At 31.8% G+C, this 25,480-nt stretch overlaps 1 protein-coding gene across 1 annotated transcript; it reads left to right on the forward strand.

The window, feature by feature from the left end:
• The first annotated feature begins 376 nt into the window (after positions 1-376).
• On the forward strand, positions 377-20,973 carry LOC106102899 (proton-coupled amino acid transporter 4-like). The gene is made up of 9 exons (XM_013282519.1): positions 377-512; positions 13,799-13,838; positions 14,337-14,422; positions 15,134-15,208; positions 16,708-16,858; positions 17,506-17,627; positions 18,074-18,158; positions 18,821-19,278; positions 19,726-20,973. The coding sequence occupies exons 2-9, from the start codon at positions 13,830-13,832 to the stop codon at positions 20,132-20,134; spliced, it is 1,395 nt and encodes a 464-aa protein (XP_013137973.1). The 5' UTR covers positions 377-512; positions 13,799-13,829; the 3' UTR covers positions 20,135-20,973.
• Positions 20,974-25,480: the final 4,507 nt, after the last annotated feature.

The following is a 25,480-nucleotide window of genomic DNA, read 5'->3' on the forward strand; positions in this document are numbered from 1 at the left end:
TACAACTGCTGACTTTTTAGTACTTATCAATAACTATTTTTAATTTGTATGTTCGTAGACGTGACAAAAACATCATTGCAAAATACGTATTTCATAACCAGCTGTATACACTGAACCTATAGCCTATAGCGTAATATTTTTCGTGGTAGGAATTAGGAATTAAATTAAAGATGGTATTATTTGTATGAAATATGATTCGATATAGTGTGAATCAAAATTTGTCGGTTTATAACGTTTAACGTTTTTACACCGTCGGACGTCTAATATCGACGTTACAGTAATAACCCCTTCTCTTCTTTTATGACGCAACAATCGTTTTTCCTTGCTATGCACGTTGTGCGTACAGTACAATACTGTAAACTTGTTTCGTGGTTCGTCGTTCGTTCATTCCGTTTTTAACGTACGCGCCGGGTGGTCGTCCGCGGTTGCATATTTTTAACAACACGTGGCGGGCCGAATCGTGAATATAACCTATTCGTCGTATCAACAGCTGCTACAAATTGAACGGATTGGTAAGTTTTTATAATAAGATTTTATTTAATTTCGCTAAATTTAAGTTATTATAAACAGCTGCATGTTTGTGTATCAAGTAGTTACTGTTTCGCCGAACCGAAAGAACGTCGGCATTGGTTTATCATTTGCATATTATAATTTATTTTTTCATGTTATAATACTGTTCTTTTTTATTTTCGTTTAAACATAAGTAAATTAATTATTGTCAATGTAGAATATATATAGGTTTAGCTCGCACTTTCGAAATCTAGGTCATCTTCGTTATCTTATCTTTCATTATTTCTAACATAATTTATCTTCATTAACAAAAAACATTCATCTAACATAATATTTATTAATTTCGCTTCCCTACTTTTATTATATAATGTGACCCAATTTTCGGGATAATTACTAGATAGAACATGAAGTAGGTAACATGTGTTGTATATAGTACTACGATAATTGTACGGTACACTTTGAACGTATAATAAAAAACTATAACACTAGCGGTCGATGACTTCCGTAATCCGTTAAATTAATCGCACACTGCATACAGTACAGTACCCACTAACCAATGAACCAATGACCTACTAATATCTGACACCGCTACGATATATTAATACGTACTTGTACCTATTATATATTTTTTTTAATCATTATTGAGAGGATTTTTATCTTTAAAAAGATAGAGTGCTACTCTTAGAAAAGAGAAAAAAATTAGGAAAGATTTGCTATAATCGTACATATGCGTCGGTAGTAGGTTTTTATTGTAGGTTCAGTATTGTAAATAATTACATTTGGCAATATTAAATGCCAAAATCTTCTTCGTTGAGATTCAACTCTTACCTATATAATTAAAAAATTATATACCCTAATAATATTGTAAATGTGAAAGTATAGATGGATGGATGTTTGTTACAGTTTACAGCCTAAACGGCTGATCTCTATGAAATTTAGCATAGATGTAGAACAGTTTGGAAGAACACATAGACAACTAATTAAATTTTTGCTGTCGGAGTCGAAGCGAAAGCTAGTATATTTATTGAAACTTTTAGGGCGTTTTTAATTTCATATGAACGTAACTAGCGTTACTCAGGTTGCTTCGCTGCATCCATTTTGAATAATGTATTATAAGATCCTATATTTTTGTTTGTAATAACAAATCTACAAAATGTTTAGTGGTAAAGTAACTTACATTATTTACACTCACACTATATTAAATAATAAATTCATGAGGTACTTAAAAGAGTATAAGTTACGACTACACTAACGGGCTTGTCCCACCAAAGGCTGATAGAGGCTGAGATAGCTTAAAAATGACGGCACTGTCCGATAAGGGAACAAAATTATATTTCCATCACATATCTTACACGTTGAATTGTTATCAGACAATTTACAATTTGGTGGGTCAGGCCCTTAGTATTTAATATTGTTAGTGGACATATAAATAAGGTATAGAGAGTTTTAATGTATTTAGTAGCTAATCCGTACCCTGCCCCCGCCGCATCCATGTTCGCCCGGCTACACCTATAACCGTCCCGCGCAAGCGACTTTTCGTGCGTCCGATACGCTAAAGTATTCGAAAAATATTATACCCATAAGCTAAATTATCATTTTGTAACGAAATCTTTGTTCACCTTCCCTTTAACTGCAAAGTAAAAATATTTCATTTATTAAAGTCTTTACATGACTGCTTTGGGTCAAGTATGATTGACTTCGTATTTAAAGGAAATAAATAAAATGACTGTTAACCTAGTCAATTAACTAGGCATCTAACTTTCACAGATATTAATAACTAAAAGATCAAGTTTACAAAAAAGTATTTGACGGATATAACAGCGATGTCGGTAACAAGCAGTGTTGCTAACTGTACTAATATAACAAACAAAGGGTGGTTTTAAGAGGGAGAGAATTCAAAGGCAAACATTTAACCGGGGGATTATTATGAGGGGATTTTTTAAAAGGAAGAAATTTCTTTTTAAAATTGTCTGCATTCACTATGAGTAAACTAGTTCTACGTGATATAATGGGCTTAAATAAAGAGGTATAAACTAGTAATATATTAAAATAATAAGTCTGATTGTTCTTATAACACTGGAGAAGAAACTTCCACAACGTACGTCAGACAATTGTTTTAGTTGCTCTTACTATTTTGGGGCAAAACTTGTAGGAGTTTGTTAACTATGCTCATATAGTGTTACTGAGGATTTCCTTCGATTTTTTAAATTATTACTTTAATATATATGGTTTCATTATATACCTTTGAAAAACATACAGAATTGCTCAGCAATATACAATGCTTCTTCTACATGGCAATGCTGTATGTTTTTTCAGCACATAATATCGGTTTTATTTTTATGTAAAATCGTCATGTTAAGTAATTTACGTTCCACCGGTACTTTATCGTTTATTGTGAACTTTTAACTAAAGTGGAGTGAAACACACGCGTACGCATGTTATTAAATGTTTTAAACATGACAATATTGCTTTCGATTTTCCTCATGTAACTGTCCTATCACGTCGTAATGAGTTTAAATATATTTAACATTTTCTATGTTTTTCCGTGTGTTTCAAAAAGAACATACTAACTGTTTACCTTATATACTCATTCCCGTAATAACGTTGAAATGAATTGAATGTTCCATAATGTTAAGAAAAGAAATAGTACCGCGCCGTAGAAGTAGCGCAACACTAGATTATTGACATAAACGTCACATCTCTAACTGACAGCTGTCAATGTCATTAGAAGGATGGATATATTGGCGCGCATTTCTGGCGGGACGGCTTGTTCACTGTGGTTCATTGTTTAAATTAATATCGCTAAGAACAATTACAATAATTTATTAAATATAATACAATAAGTATAAAAAAAATCATGTTATTAGTATGTATGAAAATCCAGTAAAGTGCTGAAGTAATTATAGTCGGGGTTTGATTCTCACCTAACAGTACAGTTCACTAAAAACAATTGAAATCATAACTTTAAATAAAAACAAATCTATAACTAAAATAATAAAATCATAAATAATTTATTTTTGCCATAAATCAATTATAATTAGAAATTACTAATACAAGAAAATAAAAATATGACGTTCAAATTCCTATTCTGCACCCAAACTTTTTATTTTGGCCTATATATCCATCACCAGCTCACCGAAGTCCCCACCGACGGGCTCGAAGCCTACCCTAATAAGGGGTGACTAGGCCATAGTCAACCACGCTGGCCATGTGCGGGTTGGTTGACTTCACACATATCTTTAAATTTCTCCGCCGATATGTGCAGGTTGCATCACGATGTTTTCCTTCATCGTATAAACGTCGGGTAAGTTATGTACATAATAATAATAATAATAATAATAAAGCTATTATTTCCCATTACACACATATGTACATACATAACATTTACATTATAACTTAGAAGTAGGTATTAACTATTGTATACTATTACATTAAAAAGAATCTGAAAGGATTGCAATTAAGGACATCTAGCGTTAATCTATATTTATGTTGATAACAATACAAAAATAATAATTAGTAACTATGTTATTGTTATTTTTCTTCCTCTTGTTATGTGTAAGGGCCGCCAAGAGCGGTAAAAAGCCTCCTCCGGATTATTCAAAGTATCGTTTTACAAATGTAATCACCAAAGTATCCTCATTTTTAAACCGGAGGGTTGTAGTCTACTAGCTACTACTAGCTACTACTAGCCCCTAGCGAACTAGTTATGTACATATGAAAATTAAAAAAAATTCAAAATCACATTGCTACATGGCGGGATTCGAACCCAAAACCTGTAGATTACAAGTCACGTGCTTAAACCACTGAGCCACCGACGCTCTTGGCCTTTATATATATTTTTTATAATTATAACTCGAGGAGTAAAATCAGTTCATCAGAAATTATAGAAAATATCAATAGTTATAAATAACTCGTACAAAATTTTCAGTAGGTCGTAAATCGAATCGCTCGGCGTTATATTTAGAAGGTCACCAGGGCAGCCATCAATTAACTACTATGAAGGACCTTTCTACGACGGTTATTGGCCCTTTGAATGATATCCCGTTCTGACACAGCCCACAGGCCATTGTTAACCTTTGTTCTCACACTGATTTGATCTAATATTCTAATTGTAATTCACTTTATTATTAGTTAATATAATTTTCACTGGCCTCGTAGGTCGTAGGTGAAACATACAATTTTTCTAAAGAGAATTTTTTGTGTACTATGCCTTTATGTTTTATTTTTAACTCAATGATTTAAATAAGACCTTTATTGTCAGATTCTGATGTTATTTTATGGAGTTTGAATGAATGTGTTGTGACTTACCCTAGTAGTAGGTATTACGACGAAATATAAAACATCTTTCGTCGTAATATCTACGAAACCACCGACATTTGGACGCGAAATAATCTATTTTTAGAACATTAGTAATTTTATCTCATTGCACAATATTTTAGAATGAAGTAGTAATATAAATGTACAGATTATATATACCTATATCCTATGTGTTTACATAGGGCACGGGCGGAAACGCAAAACTTCATATTCATTAAGGCCAAGCCGTCGATACATAAGAAAAGTATTATGCATATTATTCAAATATGTAGATATTTAAATTTATACAGATGTCTGCGAAATAAATGTCTACGTTTTATTTATACCGGCAAGCTAGTAATGTAAGCTAGAGCTTATATATTACATATAGTGTTTCGAGCTGTAGATACTAGTGTTTAAACTTTGAAAGAGTCACTTGTATTTTTTCATAATATCTATATACTAAACTTAAAATCAAAACTTACATTCGTATACATATTTTTACTAATAACTGTTTGAAAACAAAGTTTTTTATCAGCAAAATTTCGTAGACATCTTATCGTTCTTCTTAAAGTTATTAATATCTATTATCAGGTGAATATGACAACGCAGCATTTTCTTAAAAAAAGACTTGTGCAATATTTAAATAATTCTTATGTAATAAATTGTATACATTGCTAATTCTTAACATTACATCACTATTTATATTTATCGAATTTGGCAAATCATGCCCATCACTACAAATACAAACTCGGTTGAAGATCTCGACTGGTGTCCACAAACTGAAAGGAAAAACCAAAAGTAAAAAAAACACTGCAAATGTAACGTTTTTGTACATCAATACGACTTATAACCGGTTTTCCAGCTATATTAATAAATTAATGAATAAATAACGGTCAACCTAACACTAATGAATCACTAGGTAACAATAAAATGGAAACTTCAGAAACTCAGTGTTAGGAAGATATCAATAATTATTTATAAAGTGTATTGGTGGAGATCCACAATATTTTTAAATTTTTAAATTTCAACAAATCATTAAAATGTAGGTGAACCATTAAAAAGTAGAATAATTTAAGGAGTTGTAAAGGAATTGTACAATAATATGCCATGTTTGAATTGTTTTTATAAAGAATTTGAAAAATTGTAATTCCAAATAAGACGTTCGGTGGCGCCTCAATCTAGTAAAAGGTTAAAAGTTAACAATCCTTGCGATTATAAAACATTTACCGGCTATCATACAGTCTTTTTTATCGAAACCGTGCTAATATTTTGATTAAGTTCTCATAATATTTGTTATAACGGACCAATTCAATGCCATATACAAGGTGATAGCCTAAAAGAATGCATTTACTGTATACCTTCCGGTTCATTAACCTATTTTATCACATCAGAAGTCCGGCATCAAAGTAATAAGAAACAATTGCTTACAGTGAGATGCCAATTTCTTAACACATCTTCGTAAAGCATCCCTCTCACTCTCGTTTAAAAAAACAGAGATAAACATATCATTACTTGCTTTGATAGCATACAAATGCGAATGAATGAATTCATAAGAATGTAATTAATTCCCAATAAATCCCAGTCCTAGAAATTCTTTTTTGCGCCAAAAACAGGGAAATATTTTTTTGCGTACAATAAGTACACACTTAGATACCTAAGCAAGTAACATTGTTAACTGTAGTCTAAACAATCCGATTTTGAATAGAGGTGTCATCGGGTATACATTGCCGGGCTTGGTTATGTAAATGACTATTACTTTAGCTGTTGTACTGAAATGTATCGGTACAATAGCAAAGGTCGGGTCTGACACGTTTCAGTCGAAACTTACGTCAACCTCGGCGCGATTTTTTGACAAATTAAACGCGCAGACTTGGGTAATGCGATCTTGAATATAAATATAACTACACCACCGTAAGCAGTGTAGACATCAGACTAATATTATAAATGAGTTTAGATGGACGGATGGATGGATGGATGTTTGTTAGAGTTTGTAGCCTAAACGGCTCAACGGATTTCGATGAAATTTGTTATGGATGCCGAGGATAGTCTAGAAGAACACGTAGACTACTCGTTTTTGTTTTTTTTAATCCCACACGATCGTAGTCGCAGGCGAAAGCTAGTACATATATATGGTTAACCGTATAACTACGGTGATATTCGTATCAATTCGGTCAGAGTTAAAACATGTGTTTAACAGTGACTGACTTCTTTGAGATAATACAGACGTAATATAGATATTGTTTTAAGTACTCGTAGATGTGAAATTAGTATGTACAATATTACTTTAAGCAACGGTTACTTAAAATTAAATGTTGGTTTTCTAAAAAAATCTATTAACCCAATTAGTTGATTTTTCTGTCGTGTTACAATTTATTTAGAGGATTATTTAATAGTTCTAAGAATCTAGTTACTACTATAAAGAAACAAGTATGATATGGCTTATAGAGTATTTGATGTAGTAGATTTGGCCACGCGCCTAGATTGTGTCGTATTTTAAAATTTCTTTGTCTCACGTATGCTCCGCTACTTCAATGTTTAGGTACATACTTATAGTCACTCGAGTGTTATCACAAATCTCTTTATTGAAGTACGTAGTCCTTTGTTGCAGTTCACAATTAAGAAAATATTTGTTTATTTTATTTGATTAGTGTACCTACATTATATATGGAAGAACTAAAATCTCTATGTTTTGGTAGTTGCCACTGAAGAAATAATCGTAAGTTAATTCATTTACTATATCATTTTTAAAAGATTGCAATCCATAATGTAAGTAAACATATTTTTGTGTGATAAGACATCATATGTGATGTAGTAATTTATTTACTTAACGACAATGTTTACGATAACAAATCAATATTTAAAGTGTTCTACAATTTTATAATCACAGACAGTGTGTAAACAAAATAAACTTAACCAAGAAAATAGCTTAAGCATAATAGCTATTGTAAAAGAAACTGAAAGAAAAACTCATTTTTTTCTCAGAGACTAATAGATATTCTATAAGTGGTAAATAAATGAAAATCCGCTGTAAATAAAACATTATTCAGATACAGATATACATTGGGACTACATTTAAATATTTAGTCAATTTTGCCACCATTTTATTTTGACACTGATATAGTGTTCCAGACATTTGAAATCTGAAATTGATTTCGTCTGAATTGTTATTCGACTTTAGACATATCTCTTCCTATTGTTTTATAAATAAGAATGTTACATTTGGTAAGGTCGTATATATTATTTTTACATGGTTCTGTTATGTGTGCGTGTAATCTTTATTTAACTAGAAAGCTTTACTAAAAACATTAAAAAAGAGTAAATTGTCCTATCCCATAGTTGTCTTAAAATATTGCCAGTTATAAGAAAAATGCGGTGACTAATAAAAACAATTAATTTCTACCGTTTTTATTATCACCTCTGTCAGATTAATTGTATCTGTAATATTCCGATTAATCATGTCACAGCTAATTATTTTAATAACATCATAAAATATATAATAAATCAGGTAATCAATATTTCGATAAGTACGATGTCTCGTTTTGCACGACATTGAATGCACGTGATCATTCACTTAGGACTTGGTCGCGAAGTGAACCCAATACTGTAACTGTCCATAAACCACGCAAACATAATTAGAGATTTCTCGCTTCGATAACGCCTGTATAGACTTCGTTTATTGGCGCCACAATCTATAATGACGCCAACTAGTGACGTACATTTTACGATTAGCAAAAATGTCGATAATTTTTTTTATTAGGCGAAACACTATTATCGTCACAAATAAGTCCAATAAGAAAGTCTTAAATGAGACGTGACAGTAAACAAAAAATCCTGTCTCATTTCCTAATAAATTTCGGGTAACGATTATCACTCAAAGTTTAAAGTAAACGCACTCTGACACGCTTTGTCTTACTTTCTAGTCAAGTACCAATTTATTGAATCGCATTCTACGAAATTCCCACAATAACATATCGCTAAAATAACCACAAACCGCAGTGTAGGTGTAACCAAAATAGAGAATTTACGTTGGTACTATGTGCAACTGTTCTAATTATTACTGAGTGACTGTCAGTAGTCGATATTAATAAGAGAACCTACAATCAACTAATTATAAAAAACATTTTAATACAAAACAAATGTAATGTTCCGCTTTTTCTGAACACCATAAATTAATGTTTAGAACATGCTTAAAAAGGTTTCTTGTAATAATAAACAATCGCCTTTAGAAATTAGATACTAAAACATGTACTTCAAAGAATTCACTAGAATTGTATCGTTGTTTCAAAGGGAGTGAGACAGATAGCAATGTATTTTCAACACAAGTGTCTCGATAGAAATAAACCACAGAGTATCAAACATTTTCACCAGAAACTTATTGTTCTTAACTTACACAATGCAATCGGTTATTCTTGTTTATACAAACATGAATACTTCATAATTATCGCTACTGACACAAATTAAGATAGCAGGGATAATCAAGAGTACTGCTCTGTTTGTTTCAAACAAATAAATAATATTTATTCTCTATTATTCTCGAAGACAACACACCACTTGTATGCCACACCACTTCAATTATATTGAAGTGTACAAAGAGCACATACTCGTATTGAAAATATATTTTTAATTATTATTTCTAGTCGTATGTAAATTACACACATACCAATTGTAAAGGTCAATTTATATACTTTTATTTCATTTCACTAAACAGCGAGATTTACAGGTAGGGCTGCAGGTAGAGAAAACTGCACTATATCGATATATTTATGAGTGTGGAAGGGTAAATTTGTCGAGGTATACCTAGAAAGTGATTGCGTGAAAGTTGACATGATCAAAAAGGGGGTGATGACTGAGATGACGTATGATAGAGTTATGTGGAGGACAAAAAACTGTTGCGCCGAATCTACGGGAGCAGGATAAGGAGAAAGATGAAGAAGAAGACCCGCTATCCAAACTACTAACCTTCACATGTAAAGTAACTTTAAATGTTTTATGATCTTGTGGAATTTTGACAAAGGGAATGTCAATTTTTTGTCATCATCAGCTATAAGTGCCCCCTGAGGGGCTTGAAGTCTACCTTAAATTTTGACGAGGCAATTGTCAACGACAACAATGTACAATAAAATTATTTTTTTTTAAATTCTTTGCACAGGTAGCTTCAATGATTGGCTATTTTGAATTATGTATGTACAAATGTACATGTACAGTATCAGAGAATACTATTGAAGTGTACAGTGCAGAGAACATTCCACCACCAGGCATCGAGTGCGCACTTAGAATAACAAAACATTACGGTTCAATTGAATAGATGCAAAATCGCCATTATGCTTAGCTGTGTGTCCTATATAAACAAATGTTTCATAATTTATTTGTATGTTAAACATAACTCAAGGTATATTATTGTTGATAGTTATTACATTGTAACATTATTTACAGTATTTTGTTGCAATATAACCGATTCTATATAACAATAACAACACTATTGGTAAACTAAAACAAAAATTTGTTACTACATCTTGGAATTACGTTTCCAAGAATAATAATTCACCATTGATATTATTTCAGAAAATGAATTATGTATTTACAAGTTAACATTGAATAAGATAAATAATTATATAATTCCTATATACAGACGTCAGAGTCGGACATTGCCAATAAAGTAAGCTATGAATACTAAACATACATACATTTCTAATATACATAGTATGTGCTTTTATTAAGCGAGCCGAGCCCCCGGCTGTTACTTAATAATACCAGTCAAACAAGTTTGAAGTTCACGTTGAATGGTGTAAGAACAAGCATATAATAAAAAACATATGTTACTCCAAAGGTATATAACTAACTAACAAGGTTTTTGTTGTCCTTCTTTTAAGGATCTGATACTATCACTGTTAAAATCCTTACATGCTTAGTTCTTAGTTGAAATCAATGTTTTTCTTTAATAATGGATTAAAAATAATGATACTGAATTAACTTAGGTATCTAAAAATATAATCCTAGACAATCAGTTTTGTGATTTTTAATAACGAGGTACAGGCACAAAGTTTTTATTTGTCCTCTATACCTGTATCTTGGACAATGGAAACATAACATAACGGATGCAATTTGCAAACAGTTTGACGGGAAGGAACGGATCTGTACCCATTAGCTAAATACGGAGAAAAAGACGTAAGAAGTCATAGGTCGACCGGATACTAGATTAGACTAGTGTGTAAATCTGCTCTGAACCGGTTTAAGAGATCAGCTCATATAGCCTTACACCGTTGAGCTGCGGCTTAACAACTAAATTAGCAGTTCACAGCTCAACCCAATGTAAACATGCCACGAGCTGTTCGGTGACATGCAACTTAAGCAAATGATACCTTTGAGAAGGTACATATTGAGCTGGCTCATCTATGCACCGAGAGCTGATCAGCAAGTCAACAATTTTGGTTTAATTACCCATCTCTACCGGATACATTTTATCGTGAACTTTTGCGTTATACTGAAGAAATTGTTAGCTTATTTATGTCTTTGTGACCATAGATATAAACATCTAGATGGAACGTTCGGCGCACAAAAATGATGTATGTAAAGAGGCTTCGGAAGCTTTCAATGACAATTCAATATTCACATTAAAAGTAATTCGGGTACAATTTTTTTGTTGTGTTTTTTTTTTATTTCTGAAGTTTTTATTGTAAATTTTAATAACATAATTAGTCGCGATATTTATATATTTATGATGCTGTATTTAATATTTTTATAACACTAAAACGGAATATTGTGTTTTTTATGGTATTGGGATTTAATTTGTTTTAGATAAAAAAATAACATTAATGGACATTTTAACAAACGTTTTAGTATTTCACTTTTGATTATTATGTACTACATTTTTCCCGATGCAAAATTTTTTAGTTTATACTAGTAAACATTAACGTCACGCAAACAATCGTCTTACGATTAAATGCCAAACTTATAAGAAACATTTCATTTAGATATTTTTGTCTCGGACATTTATTTTTTATTTTATTTATTATTTTACTTACAATAGATACAAGTTACTGGATTTTTGCACCCACAACAAAAACAGTAAGCTTTCATTCTTTCTGCAAAAACTGTTCTAATATGTTTCTATGTACAAGTTACGTTAGTGGAAACTCACCGTAACAATGAACAAAACATTTGACGTAACTGTCGACGTATTTTAACGGTAGATTAAACAAGTACGTATTTAAATCACGTTTGGACCATGACTCCGCGCAACTTAACACGCCGATAACTTTAAGATAAAGTAAAAGCGTGAACTGAACAATTGGTTAAGGATAGGAACGTGTTATTAATCAAAAGAATAGCTATAAATATTATTACAATAAAGGTAAACGGTCTTAAAATATTCAACCGTAATTTTTTCGTGTCAATGTAATGTTTCGTCTAAATCATATTATCATACTAATCATACTAATGTTATAAATGTGAAAGTTTAGATGTATGGATGGATGGATGTTTGTTAGAGTTTGTAGCCCAAACGGCTGAATGGATTTCTATGAAATTTGATATAGATGTAGAGGACAGTCTGGAAGAATACATAGGCTACTCTCTTTTGTTTTTTTTTTAAATTCCACGCGGTCGGAGTCGCGAGCGAAAGCTAGTATAAACGAGAAATTCTTTTACTCTCTCCTATACAACTTTTTCTTTTGTTTTATTTGACGGGGGTAGGAATATTCGTAATGGTGAAATATCCTTTATCAGTACAATGTCTAATAAAAGTAAACAACAAAACAACGAATCTTCAATCTTTTAATGCATTTCTGTAAGCAGTGGTCACTTCATTTTAACGAAATCAAGTAGCCGCTTGCACGTTTTCCACTTTGTAAAATTAGCTGCCATGGCCATCTTAAATTACGGCCATTTGTAAAAAGCAACTCGACCAGTGCAATGCTTTCATAAAGTGCATTATAGAAATTATTGATTTTACTTATATACCTAAAAAACAAATTCACTGGTAAGTACTGTACTTAAAACTGATAAATTGAATTGTAAAGATAAAATGTAGATAAGCTATTTCCGTCATGACCTTGAACCAGAGCGACGAGTTCTGATTATGGATTACAGATAGATAACGTTTTTCACGACACGAGCATACAAGTTACAGATATGGTAAAACTAGATGTAACAGAAGCTTAAAACAAATATCTATGGTAACACTAGCTTTCGCCCGCGACGCCGTCCGCGCGGAATTGAAAAAATACGTAAGCAAATTCAAATTTCATCAAGATCTGTTCAGCCCCTTAGGGTACAAACTCTAACATACATTCCGTCAACTAAACTTTCGCACTTATAATAATAGTAATAAGTAAGATAACTTTACTACAATAAAATTACGCTGTAAAATGATTCCAATGTCACATTACTTACGTATATAAACAGCTTTTATTTACTCTCGTCAAGTTCCGGATTCTACTACGTATTTCGAAACATCATGGTCACTTTTGTTTATTAATCCTCATTACGTTTTCATTGTCATACCTGTTACAAACGCTAATGCACGTTAACACCGTACCGTCTGTTTTATTTCACATTTTTGTTGATTTTACAAGTCATGCTTGTATGAACTGAAATGCGTGTTAGTTCCCAATAGCTGGGTAGACCGATGACTTTATTACGGTGTGCATGAAAGGTAAGGCCCACACAGTATTGATTTTTTTTGCCTACGCTACGCCCTATTAAGTTGACTTTATTTTACTAGTAGAAATCAAACACGTATTGTTGATGTGCAGTAAAATTAATGCTAGTAGGTCAAACAAGACAGCAATCCGGATATGAGCTTTGATCTTACAACGGAAAATTATTAAAATGTAAAGCCACTCGTTACGTAGTATATAATGATTATATTTTAATGCATTTGCATTTGTTATTATCAATATTGCTTACGTATTTGAGTGTGACTAATTAGTTTAATAATTTTGTAATTTACATAGAGAAGGCAACCAATAATATATTATTTTCTTTACAGATAGTTCGAGAGACAAGCAAAATTTATCAAAATGGTTAATGTAAGTATTATACTTTATTATTAATAATTATACACTCATAAACAAAAGAAACAAGGTTGCAGTTGTTTTCAAGTATTTTATATTTTAACAACTCTATCCGTAACTCTATCTTTAACTGGTAATCCTTAAATTATTGACAATATTTATGACTAAAATACCTTAGTCATATCATAAACCCGTCAGATTTGAGACTCTTATGGTTCTTTGCAAGCGAGAATCTCTTTTATTATCCGTGTATATTTTTAACTTTAACTTGTAATACAAAACAATCACAAACAAAGCGAGTGATGCCAGTTCTCGTGTTTTTATTTTGTAGCAAAAATAATCTTCTTATTTCTTTATTTTATATGTTTGGGTAAGATAAAATGTGAATAATTAACAACGAGTACAAAAACTTGTTATATCTACTTTATTAAGATAAATGATAGGGATAGAACATATGTTTATATAAATGTTTCTGCAGTGAAAACGGTCGTAAACAGTAATCTTACTCAACAGGAGTCAAATGGGAGCGCTTCTCCGCAGCAGGAGCTTGAGACATTCTTGTCTCCAGAAGAACGGAATAAAGAAAGAATCGTCAAAAAGTATGTTATTTTTTAATACTTACTATAGACCAGAAGCTCTGACCCAACTGTTAAAATTTTTATAAACCAAAATTTAAATCTGTGTTACGAAAAAATGGTTGAAGTTTACTTTTTATTCTTCTAAGTAAAATCGCATATCGAATCATATTAGAGTGTGTTATATAATGCATGATTTTCTTTCTCGATTGTCCTATGTTTAGTTTTTATCAAAGTGTGCCAAGGTAACGACGGATTTCGCTAGGTAAAGTTATAACGTATCGTTAAATAAATAGCGAACTTTAAAAGATTTCCCAAGTTTTTTTTTATAAGTTTAGCCGTTCATACAATGTTGTTGCAACAAGAGAAGTTCATTTTTGATTGGATTCTCTGTAGTTAAATTCTTATTGTATTTAACGTGGAATAATGTCGATAATGATACCTCCGAGTGTATTAATTTATACGTAGATATAGTTTGTTAATTATAATATCTTTTTTTATTTGGTTATAATTCATATTTCTATTATGTTTATTATGTATTATGTATCATAAATATTCAACATGTTTGTACACAGTTGTTTAAATTGTCAACGTCCTTTTTAAAATAGAATAATCTAATAAACAAACATTAATATAACTAAACTGACGAGCAAACTTATCTAGTATCTGATATTTTTTACCGCGAACAGATAATGTATTTTTTTGTTTAATTAAAAAATTCTTTCACGTCTGCAGATATGAAATGACCAAAGATGCAGAGGCGGCGGATTTTGATCCTTTTGCTGAACGTAAACTGGACAATCCCACATCGTAAGTATAGACGTTAAAAATATAAAAACATAATATTCGTAAGATTAAAACAAAACTCCTTGATAACCTACCGGGTACCTAGCTGTTGCGACACAGGTCGAAAGTTCAACAGCAACTTAATATTGGTTTTCTGGTATTATTTGATACAGGCGTAGGGATAATCTTGTCTACTTCATGTTGAATTGACTTTATATAAAAGGTAGTGTTTCCTAGATTCGTGTTAAGACTATTAATTTTCATATATCTCAGATACTGCGCAGATATTACATACTACATTATTCATCATATTGTACAATGCTGTTATAGGTATGCATTAAACTCAATGTAAATGTGCTAACAATTCAACAACTAATTTACTCGTACATTTAAGTGTGAGTATATTTTAAAAAGATTAATGTTAGTGTTGTCATGTACCAATGTGATTTTCGATTTTTCGAATTTTCATATGTACATAATTTACCCGATGTTCTTACGGTGAAGGAAAACATCGTGATGCAACCTGCACATATCAGCGAAGAAATTCAAAGATATGTGTGAAGTCAACCAACCCGCGCTTGGCCAGCGTGGTTAACTATGGCCTAGTCACCCCGTATTAGGGTAGGCTCCGAGCCCCTCAGTGGGGACGTATAGTGAGCTGGTGATGATGAATGTTAGTGAAGAGTTGTCTACAAAGGTAGAGAAAGATCGAAGAAAGTAATTATTAAGTAAATATTAAGAAGGGAGTGGAATCAGATATGACGGCTGATAGAAATTTATGGGAGAACAGTACATACTGTGCCGACCCTCCGTAGGATAAAGGTCAAGTTAATGATAAATGTTAGATTTGGGAGTATTATATGAGTACACACGTAAACACACGTTATCCGTAAATATTTAGTTCAATGTTACTCCGGCTATTTTAGACGCATTTATTTAACAATTTATGCAATGCAGTTTGATAAAATGCTAGTTCCAAAGCGCATTGCGAATATTTGCTTTATTTATTTAATTACCGTTACTGTTGCGCGATAACTATAACTGTGAATAAAATACATTTTCATTAGTCTCCGTATTATCTTAGTAGAATGTTTATATCAAATGTGTTAATATTTTACATGTCATAATAATGTTCATTGATCTTTGTTCTACATTTTTACCGACTTGACAAAAAAAATATGCTAAGTTAATTATCAAAATGAATATTTTTATCGCTTATGGTAAAACAGAAGGAGAAAAACGTTGTGTTTTCACATTGAAGTAAAGGAGATAAAACAACAAAAATATTTATCATTGAAGTGTTTGTAGTACTAGCTACTATGATCATTCGACAAAGATCAATTATGTAAATAACCGTTAGTTTCCACTGCCGAGTACTAGATCATATTAACGTCACCTTTGACAAAGATTAAAAAAAGGGTGACATGTTTTTATACAGTTTTCCCGCAATGGAAACACAGTCTAAATTAACCTTTGTAAAGATTAGTAAACATTAGAAGCTATAAAGTGTTGACAATTTCCAGAAACATGGACACACTAACCCATCTCCTGAAGGCTTCGCTCGGTACTGGCATCCTCGCGATGCCCAAAGCTTTCAAAAGTTCCGGCCTCATCAACGGTATCTTTCTCACCATTCTCGTCGCGGTCATCTGCACCCACTGCGCTTACGTTCTTGTAAGTCCTTCACATCACTAGTTATCGCCCGCGCCTACGTAGATTATACATTATTTCAAATTGTAATATATCTCTGTTCTGTGTTATAACGATAACAAGCTATTTCCACTTAGTGGCTAGCCGACAGGTTGTCATTTTTGTATAGCGTAACCCCAAAAGTGGCGCACCGCAAAGTGAAAATGATTCATGACATCTTAGCGCAAACATCTTCATTTAATATTACGTAGCGTTGGCGAAAGTTTTTTTTAAATCTATAGATGCTTTATAGCGAATGTTGGTTTATTTTTGCAGAGCTATGTAAAACTTATGCAGCTGGCGTTTAAATGTTACCGAGCTCTAATGTCAAGAAGTAGAGATTAATATTTCAAGTGCTAGATATCTCGCTTCGAAGTGTGTGCTTTTACCATAAGCGGGCAAAATTGATTGTGATAAAAAGTTGATACATTTTGCAATATGTACTGTTCTGTTTCACATACCATTTTATCAAATTCTCTATTGGATTCTTTTGATATTATATATACAGACAGGCTACAAATTATATACTGTTTGTGATTTTTAAAACATAATATTATTTCTTTCGTGTTGTTTAGCTTTTGTTTACTCGTCTTACTGCGAAATGAATACTCTACGTATGTTTTTGTTAACAGATTAAATGTGCTCACGTACTGTATAGAAAGACGAGAAGAACGACTATGAGCTATCCTGAAGTCGCAGAAACGGCGATGCAAAACGGACCTCAGTGGGGAAAACGATATGCATACAGTTTTAGGTAATATATCTTTATAGAAAAAGAGGTATTGAACGAATTAAGGGCCAACATACAAGCAATAGGATGGTCTATTACAGGCAGAATTTATTAAAATACAGTCCGTTACCCCTGCCGTAATAAAAATATATTGCCCAATGTCTTAATAATTTCCGCTTATTCTATTTTTAGACGAGGCAAACTGTTGCCAAATCTATAATTAGGACTTTCCGAATCTTTTTGGTATAAAAATGTAATTAACGAACCACAACATTAATACTTTTTTATCTATTAACATAAAATATTATAAATAATATTATTTGTAACCATTTAACCATCCGAATTCTATTCAACAGCTAATAAACTGTGTATATTTAATGTTATTTCTATTGTATCTACAAGCAATGTTCTTTACCTTCTATTCAAATAAATTATTTTTCATTTTTTGAAATGTGATTTTTTGTCTACAGAATATTCATACTTGTCAGTCTGTTCATGACCTACTTTGGCACGTGCTCGGTGTATACTGTGATCATTGCCACGAACATATTAAAGGTAAATAATCACACATTAATTATCTATGAGTGTTTTCTTTACTTCCCTCAAAGTTGAGGGACCGGAAAATGTAAATACAATTTACACAACGTGGTAACATAATCTCTATCTCAAACAAGTTTTCCTCCACGGGAAGATTTGTTTACCATTCTGTTGGATATTGAGCGCTTCCTTAAATTTATACAAATTACAATTTCGATATCGAACTTAAAGTATCCTATGTCTTATTTTAACACGATTATAACGGTAGAACTAGCCTTGCAACGCCTAATATTCTGCGTGAAATGCAAATAGAGGTTGTCTCTTTCTATCTTAATTGAATGAAAAAAGTAGAAAACAGTCTGAACAGATCGATAGTCTCACGGCTCAGGGACAACTACAGTACACCAATGGTGCGGTTATATTTATGCTTCGTTGTTTTTATTCGTTAAATAAAATCATTACCAAGCTTTAAAATAGATCATGGATATCATTAGTACTGGAGTAACCAAAAAAATATATGTGTAATAGAGATACTTATTATAAAGCCTACCTAATAATTTCAGGTAGCTTTGATTATTAAGTCATCATTAAGCATTGTATAACGTGACGAAGCGTAACTGTACCGAACCCTTAGTTTTGTTTTCGTAGACTTTAGACCATTGTAATATTTTTTGTTGCAGGTGGCGAACCACTATCTAAGTTCTGATATCGACTTAAGACTGATTATATTGATACTTCTAATGCCACTCATCTGCATGGCTTGGATTAGGAACTTAAAATATTTAGCGCCAGTTTCTATGATCGCAAACGTATTCATGGGCGTCGGTCTAGGAATCACTTTCTATTATTTAGTGGGCACTGGAGGTCTTGATTTTGACAAAGTATCGAACATCAAACCCCCAGTAGAATGGCCCGAGTTCTTCTCGCTGACGATTTTCGCGATGGAAGCTATTGGAGTTGTTATGCCATTGGAAAACGCTATGAAAACGCCCAAGTCTATGCTAGGATTCTGCGGTGTGCTGAACAAAGGCATGTCTGGAGTCACTCTTGTGTACATCCTACTCGGCTTCCTCGGTTATCTACGTTACGGCGATGAAGTCAAAGACTCAATCAATCTTAATTTGGACCAAGAAAAGGTGTAAGTATACAATAATCATTATTACAATTGGCTATCCTACCACTTAATTATTTCTTGCGTAAATTTATTAAAAAGATTAAAAAAAAACATTTTACTAACTCGGTAACATAGAATGAGAAACTAGTTTCATTAACAGCGTAGTTAGAGCTTAGTCTTAATACCTTGACCGTGACATAGAGTCCTTTACTTCCACTACTTATAGTTGTTAATACTTTAACAATGGCTTTACGAGTATGGCTTTTATCGATTGTGTTTCTTCCGAACTAGTTTCTTTTTAAACATATTTGTTATACATTTTATTCATTGTTAATACGAATAATAAACTGCATGTTTATTCTTAATTTATAGTTTTTATTTACTTCAACTCTGTAAATGTTTATTGCTGTTATAATCTAGTTTTAAAATTTTCTTTAAAGAAAACGTTGTGATTTGTATAATGTTTTTCAGACCGGCCCAAATCGTTCAAATAGCGATCGCAATTGCCGTCTACTGCACATTCGGTCTTCAGTTCTTTGTGTGCATTGAGATAATGTGGAACTGCATAAAGGAAAAGTTCACCAAGCACCCGATAATGGCTGACTACGCCATGCGTACTGTCATGGTAACAGTGTGTGTTCTACTCGCGGCCGCTGTCCCTACCATAGCGCCATTCATGGGAGTTATCGGTGCATTCTGCTTCTCACTACTAGGCCTTATAGCTCCAGCATTCATTGAAGTTATCACTTTCTGGAACATCGGTTACGGACGTTTCCACTATCTGGCATGGAAGAATGTTCTAGTATTCATCTTTGGCCTTTTCGCACTTATCTTCGGTACCAAAGACGCTGTTATAAGCATAATAAATGAGTACAACTAGTAACATTGCACATCAGCCTGATCACAGGTCTGAGTTGAAAAGGAAATATGTGTGATAGTTAGTTAGATTGTAAGGTTTAGATTTTAGTTCAATTTATTTTAATCTTTTTAAAGCATTTTGTAAGACGTATTTTTACTACACCGCGGACCGATTTTGGACACCGCTTTTGTTTGGTGCAAGAAATGTTATGAATAATGAATTGAATGTTTTAAAGCTCCGCATAATATGCAGATCTTATAACGTTCAAATGTGTGGGCAGCCTGTGTCAGCTGTATAAGGGAGATTTTAACTTGTTTTAACCTTTTTTTATTTCGATTGCATTCCCAATTGTACAATATTTAATTGTGTGAAAATGTAGCAAGACCTTATTACGAGCACGACCAATACAATATAATTCAAACAATCATTTGTAAAATGTTTATAATGGTCGGATTAAAAAAAAATCAATATTTTTTTGTTTTACAATCATACAAGTTATTTGTTTAAATATGTTATGTTATATTTAATCCCGAAAACCGTTGTAACAGTATTCAAATATATTCACTATTCATTGTTTTTGTAATTTTAATTGAAAACCGTTATTTTGTTTCATGTTTATTTCGAAATTGACTTGTTAAATTATTTCACGCGTTTTATTTCCGACAGTAGTCTAAGTAATTATACCAGAACAAAGTTAAAAAATACTGTAGCAACAACTGTAACGGTAAACGATTATTTTATTTATACATTTAAAACTAAGAACAAATTGCACGATATGCACCGATGATTTTGAGTAGGATTTTAAATGTAAAATCGCATTTAATGTTTTGTAATGTTTACTATTTAAAATGAATTTTAATATTTAATTTTGTAACTCTTTTATTTTAATTTTTTATAATAATCCAAAAAGAAAATATATTAATGTATTTCAAAATTGTTATTCAAATAGTATGAACGTGTTTATACACAATGAATGCAATGTGAAATAAATAATATTTATAACGATCTGATATGTTCTGATATGTAAAATATAGCTTTGATTAGATACCAAACCTATCTAAGAATGTTATAAATTAATGTATTCACTTATGCTATATTTCGAGGGCTGTAGTTATTGCGGACCAATGAAAATACCGTGCCTTTCGTTTTAAATGTTACCAGCCACAGTAGACATTATATACAAGGTAAAGTCTTATTTATAGTAATAAAGTTCCTATAATCTAAATTTCATGTTATGTTATTTATCAGATCAGTATTCACGACTGGAATAGCTAAGGATTTTAATCGAAAAATACACTTTCTTTACCAGTTTGCTTAAAATAGTGTTTTCTTTGTGTTTTTTATTTCTTATTGTCCTTAAGGCACGCAAATATAAAGATATTTGCGTGCATTGAGGCCAATAAAAAAATAGATATTCAAACAGAAAAAAGGAGTTAGAGGTTATCTAAAAGGTTATCCGAGGTAATTGCTTACCTTGCTTCTACTGCGTAAGAAATATTCTTCTGAAATCAAAAGTTTTTTTATATATATTTGTTAAGCTAGCGTTTGACTACAATCCCACCTGAAGGAAGTGATTATGTTGTCGAAAGATGGTACGCGCTAGTTTAATAGATAGCTGTTCACTCTCCTGAAATCAAATGTTTTAAATTCAAGTTTATGTACAAATTAGTTTGATGGAACACGAGTTGTTAATTCTAAGAAACAGATCCAATATAACAACTCCAAAACAGTTGACGAAACAAGCATCTTAGTAGACACTAAGTAGGGGCACACCTTTGACCAAACTACCGCATTACTTTTGTGAGATTGTCGATTGTTTCGCAGTCAATTCAACTGTTTAGCTGCACAAAAAAATCGAGTAGTCTGCGCACATCCAAGCTCATGGGAGTTCAAACGCAACTAAACAGTTGTAGGAACGTTTAGTCAAAGATGTGCGTGCGCTCTAATCCTACTTTCTAAACCCAAAATTTCACTGCAATGACACTTGTTGAAGTATAACAAAGACTACAAAATGCGTGAATAGTCATAGCTCATAATATACAAGAATTAAAGGTTGAAATTGTCAACTAAAATAATATGACCAGTATAATATTTTAAATTTATTTAATTCCAATTAAAACTATAATAAAGGAAATTGTTGTACTGTACTAAACTATGCTATCTTATTCGAGCTCTCCAGATGGCAGTGACATCTTGATATTAAAAAAAAATAAATAAAACATTCATCTAAGAATGTCTGCGATAAAAATTAGGGCTGCCTACTTTTTCAGTGGTACTCGAACCTTAGTATTCGAAAATAATATTCATTTGTGCTCATATATCGATAGTTTTAAAAATATACGAAATCATTAATAAGCGAAATGGTAAAAACAAAATGCCAAACATGATAGTTTGACTTATATGAAGTTACAAATGTTTCCAAACTAGTCCTATCACTTAGGCAAACTCGTATATGATAAAAAAATATAAAAATTTCGCAACTTACCAAAGTACTTAATTTTAATAGAAAAAATGGCACAGATAAAAAAATTGGACGTTTTTCCCAACTCTGAAAATAAAATGATATAGCAAACAGTATTCTTTTAGTAAATCTAAATATTAAAATGATAATTGAGTGCCACACCATAAAAGAATAAAAAAATAATAATTATGACGCAACATAAATTTAACTTAATAAAATGCATTACATAGTCTTTAAGTGCATTGTTAGCAGACTATTAGTAAAAGCTAACATACAATTTGACTTTCTTACAAATAATTAAACTTTGTACATGCATTGAAATTGATAAATCGACGAAATCATAAAAATACAATTACATTGTTATTCTATGTCTAAAGGTTGGATTCTACGGTGCATGATTCTGCGGTCGGACGTGGGCGAGTATCGTATCGTTAAAAAAGTGTCAAGGTTTCCTGCCAAATCCTTAACTTGGCATCGTTAAATTAGTTTGGTATTTATCAAATATCTTAGTGGTTCCGAATATCACAATAATCGATACGCAAAATACATTATAAGGTGTATCAACATACAGGGATACAAGGCGCATTGTACAACGCAGTTTAACGTCACTCGCCATATTTGAAATATGTATATACGCAATGCTTGTCCGTGGACGTCCGCCGTAAAATGACGCATTGTAAAAACCCGCCTTTACAGACATCTTATAAATCAAAACGGACACAATACAAATTTTCATTACATTATTTGTTTAAAATTAATATGTATATAATAATAAATTAACAACTTTGTTTTTTCCTACATTTGAATACCAAGGCAAATTGGACCTTAGGCCTGCGTGAATAAAACAGCTGTTCAAGAATAAAATAATTTTAATCTACTCTATATCTATTCCTAACCGCCAGAATGGTTAACATAATTTTACTACATCTAACTGCACTTTTAAGACTCACCGACTGACAGATAACCGTGAAATTTCACTGCCGTAACACTTGAACACGTACTGCTGTCTCTGTTTTATCAAAGGGAATGAGAGAAACGACAATATGAATTTATACAAGTGCTCCGACAGTCGAAACCCACAATTATTGGTAACAAACTATGTAACAGGTAGTATTAATATTATCCTACGTCTACATACAGTTTAACTGACAAATTTCGCAAAATTCTTTAATACAGGGTTCAACATATCAGTTCTGTTCTATAATAAATTACGATAATTGCTATTGCAAAATTTTATTGCCGAGTATTATTGTATTCACTTAAGAGAATGTGAACATCTTAGGTATAACTAACGATTTCATTAAGCAAGCCAAATGCAATCATAAAACTCATCCCTAATTTAATAGACAACACAGATTAAAGTAAATGACATCGCTGTAAAATTGATCTATACTCTTGGTAGAGAATTTTACAGACTTTACAGTAGAAAGGCGATTTAAAAAGCGACTAAAACTGTTCCTGTTTCGCGCATGCGGGCAAAAACCTCTCATTTTATTTACAGAAAAATGCCTAGTGTTTCCGGTTTTTTGTCTTAGAAAATATGTTGGCAGCAATTGAAATTTTCATTTCAATGTTGAAAATGATTTGAAAGATGACAGATAATAATATGATTAACATATACTGCTCAAAACATCTTAATTAATCAAGGTTATTTTCTGACCAATCCAGACCAGTCTAAATTAACCAAAAAAATTACTTTGACACTATTTTCACAACTAAAACATAACCAAGTGTATAGACCAAGTTATCTTACTCAGAGGGTAAGTGCGGTTAAGTGGATCTAATGAGCTGGCTCACTAGCGCCCCCCTTTTGACATTTTTAATGTTTTACATATTTTCTGACAGTACCAAGCGATACCAGCGCCCCCCTCATCAGGCTAGATATCACTGATTAACAATATTAAAATAATTCCTATTGTCTATTAAATTCGGGGCAGCTGACATTTACAAACACTCATTTGCATTGCTATTGCTTGCGTGTATAAAATTACATCCAAAAATTTTAAAACTTCTAATTCTATAAACTTGCGATCAAGCTATTATTTTAAAGATATTTCAACATTAGTAACATTAGTATTGAATTGTGAATTTATTACAACTTCATACTAACAGTAAAATCGATGTATTTATATTAATATTGTCCTAGGGAAGTTGAACAACTCTAGCTATCTAATTGGAAGATTTAAACGGTTATTAATCATCTATTATAAAATTCATTTCCTTTACGCTTGAGCAAAAGGTGATTACTATCAATGCATTTCAGCTGATAATTGTTAATTGTACTTAATTATTTATTCAAACAGACATCTAAGAATGTAGAAATAAACACTTACAAGTCTTCACGCGCTATAACTTTCAGCTAAACAATCGTGGATACATTCAACAATTATATTGTTTATACTTTCGCGAGACAATATAAACCAATTAATATAAGTTCACGCTGACCTTTACGGAATAGACGCGAGTGTTAGCTGTATATTAATTAGTTTAATTAACAATCTTTAGACCATTCAATTTTAAAATATCATTCCAATCAAAAAAATATAGATCATTTATATTTTCCATTTCTTATGCTATACAACGCGATGTCTTTTCTAGTATAATTTCTATATATTCGATTGAAGAAATCTCTTTTAAAATATACTAAATACATCTACGCTTATAGAATTAAGTCTCTCAAAATCTGCTACAGTAAAAATGTCTTTTAAGTTAAGACTCTAGCAACCGACTACGTACTATTAGAGATAATTTAAATATATTTCTTTATATTAAGGTGGGTATCCTACTTTAACAATTAATCCTTGAAACACCATTTGACCTGTAATATGTATTTCCGATAAAGCGTATTATTAATAAACGAATTGATAATATGCAAATAATACTAATAGTACCGACATCAAAACATA

This window comes from Papilio polytes, unplaced genomic scaffold, assembly GCF_000836215.1.
Source record: "Papilio polytes unplaced genomic scaffold, Ppol_1.0 DF824292.1, whole genome shotgun sequence".
NCBI classification, from domain to species: domain Eukaryota; kingdom Metazoa; phylum Arthropoda; class Insecta; order Lepidoptera; family Papilionidae; genus Papilio; species Papilio polytes.

Coding starts and splice junctions, on each gene's coding strand:
- LOC106102899 (XM_013282519.1), top strand. Junction 14,423..15,133: donor AAAGAAAGAATCGTCAAAAA/GTATGTTATTTT, acceptor TCACGTCTGCAG/ATATGAAATGACCAAAGATG. Junction 18,159..18,820: donor TTGCCACGAACATATTAAAG/GTAAATAATCAC, acceptor TTTTTGTTGCAG/GTGGCGAACCACTATCTAAG.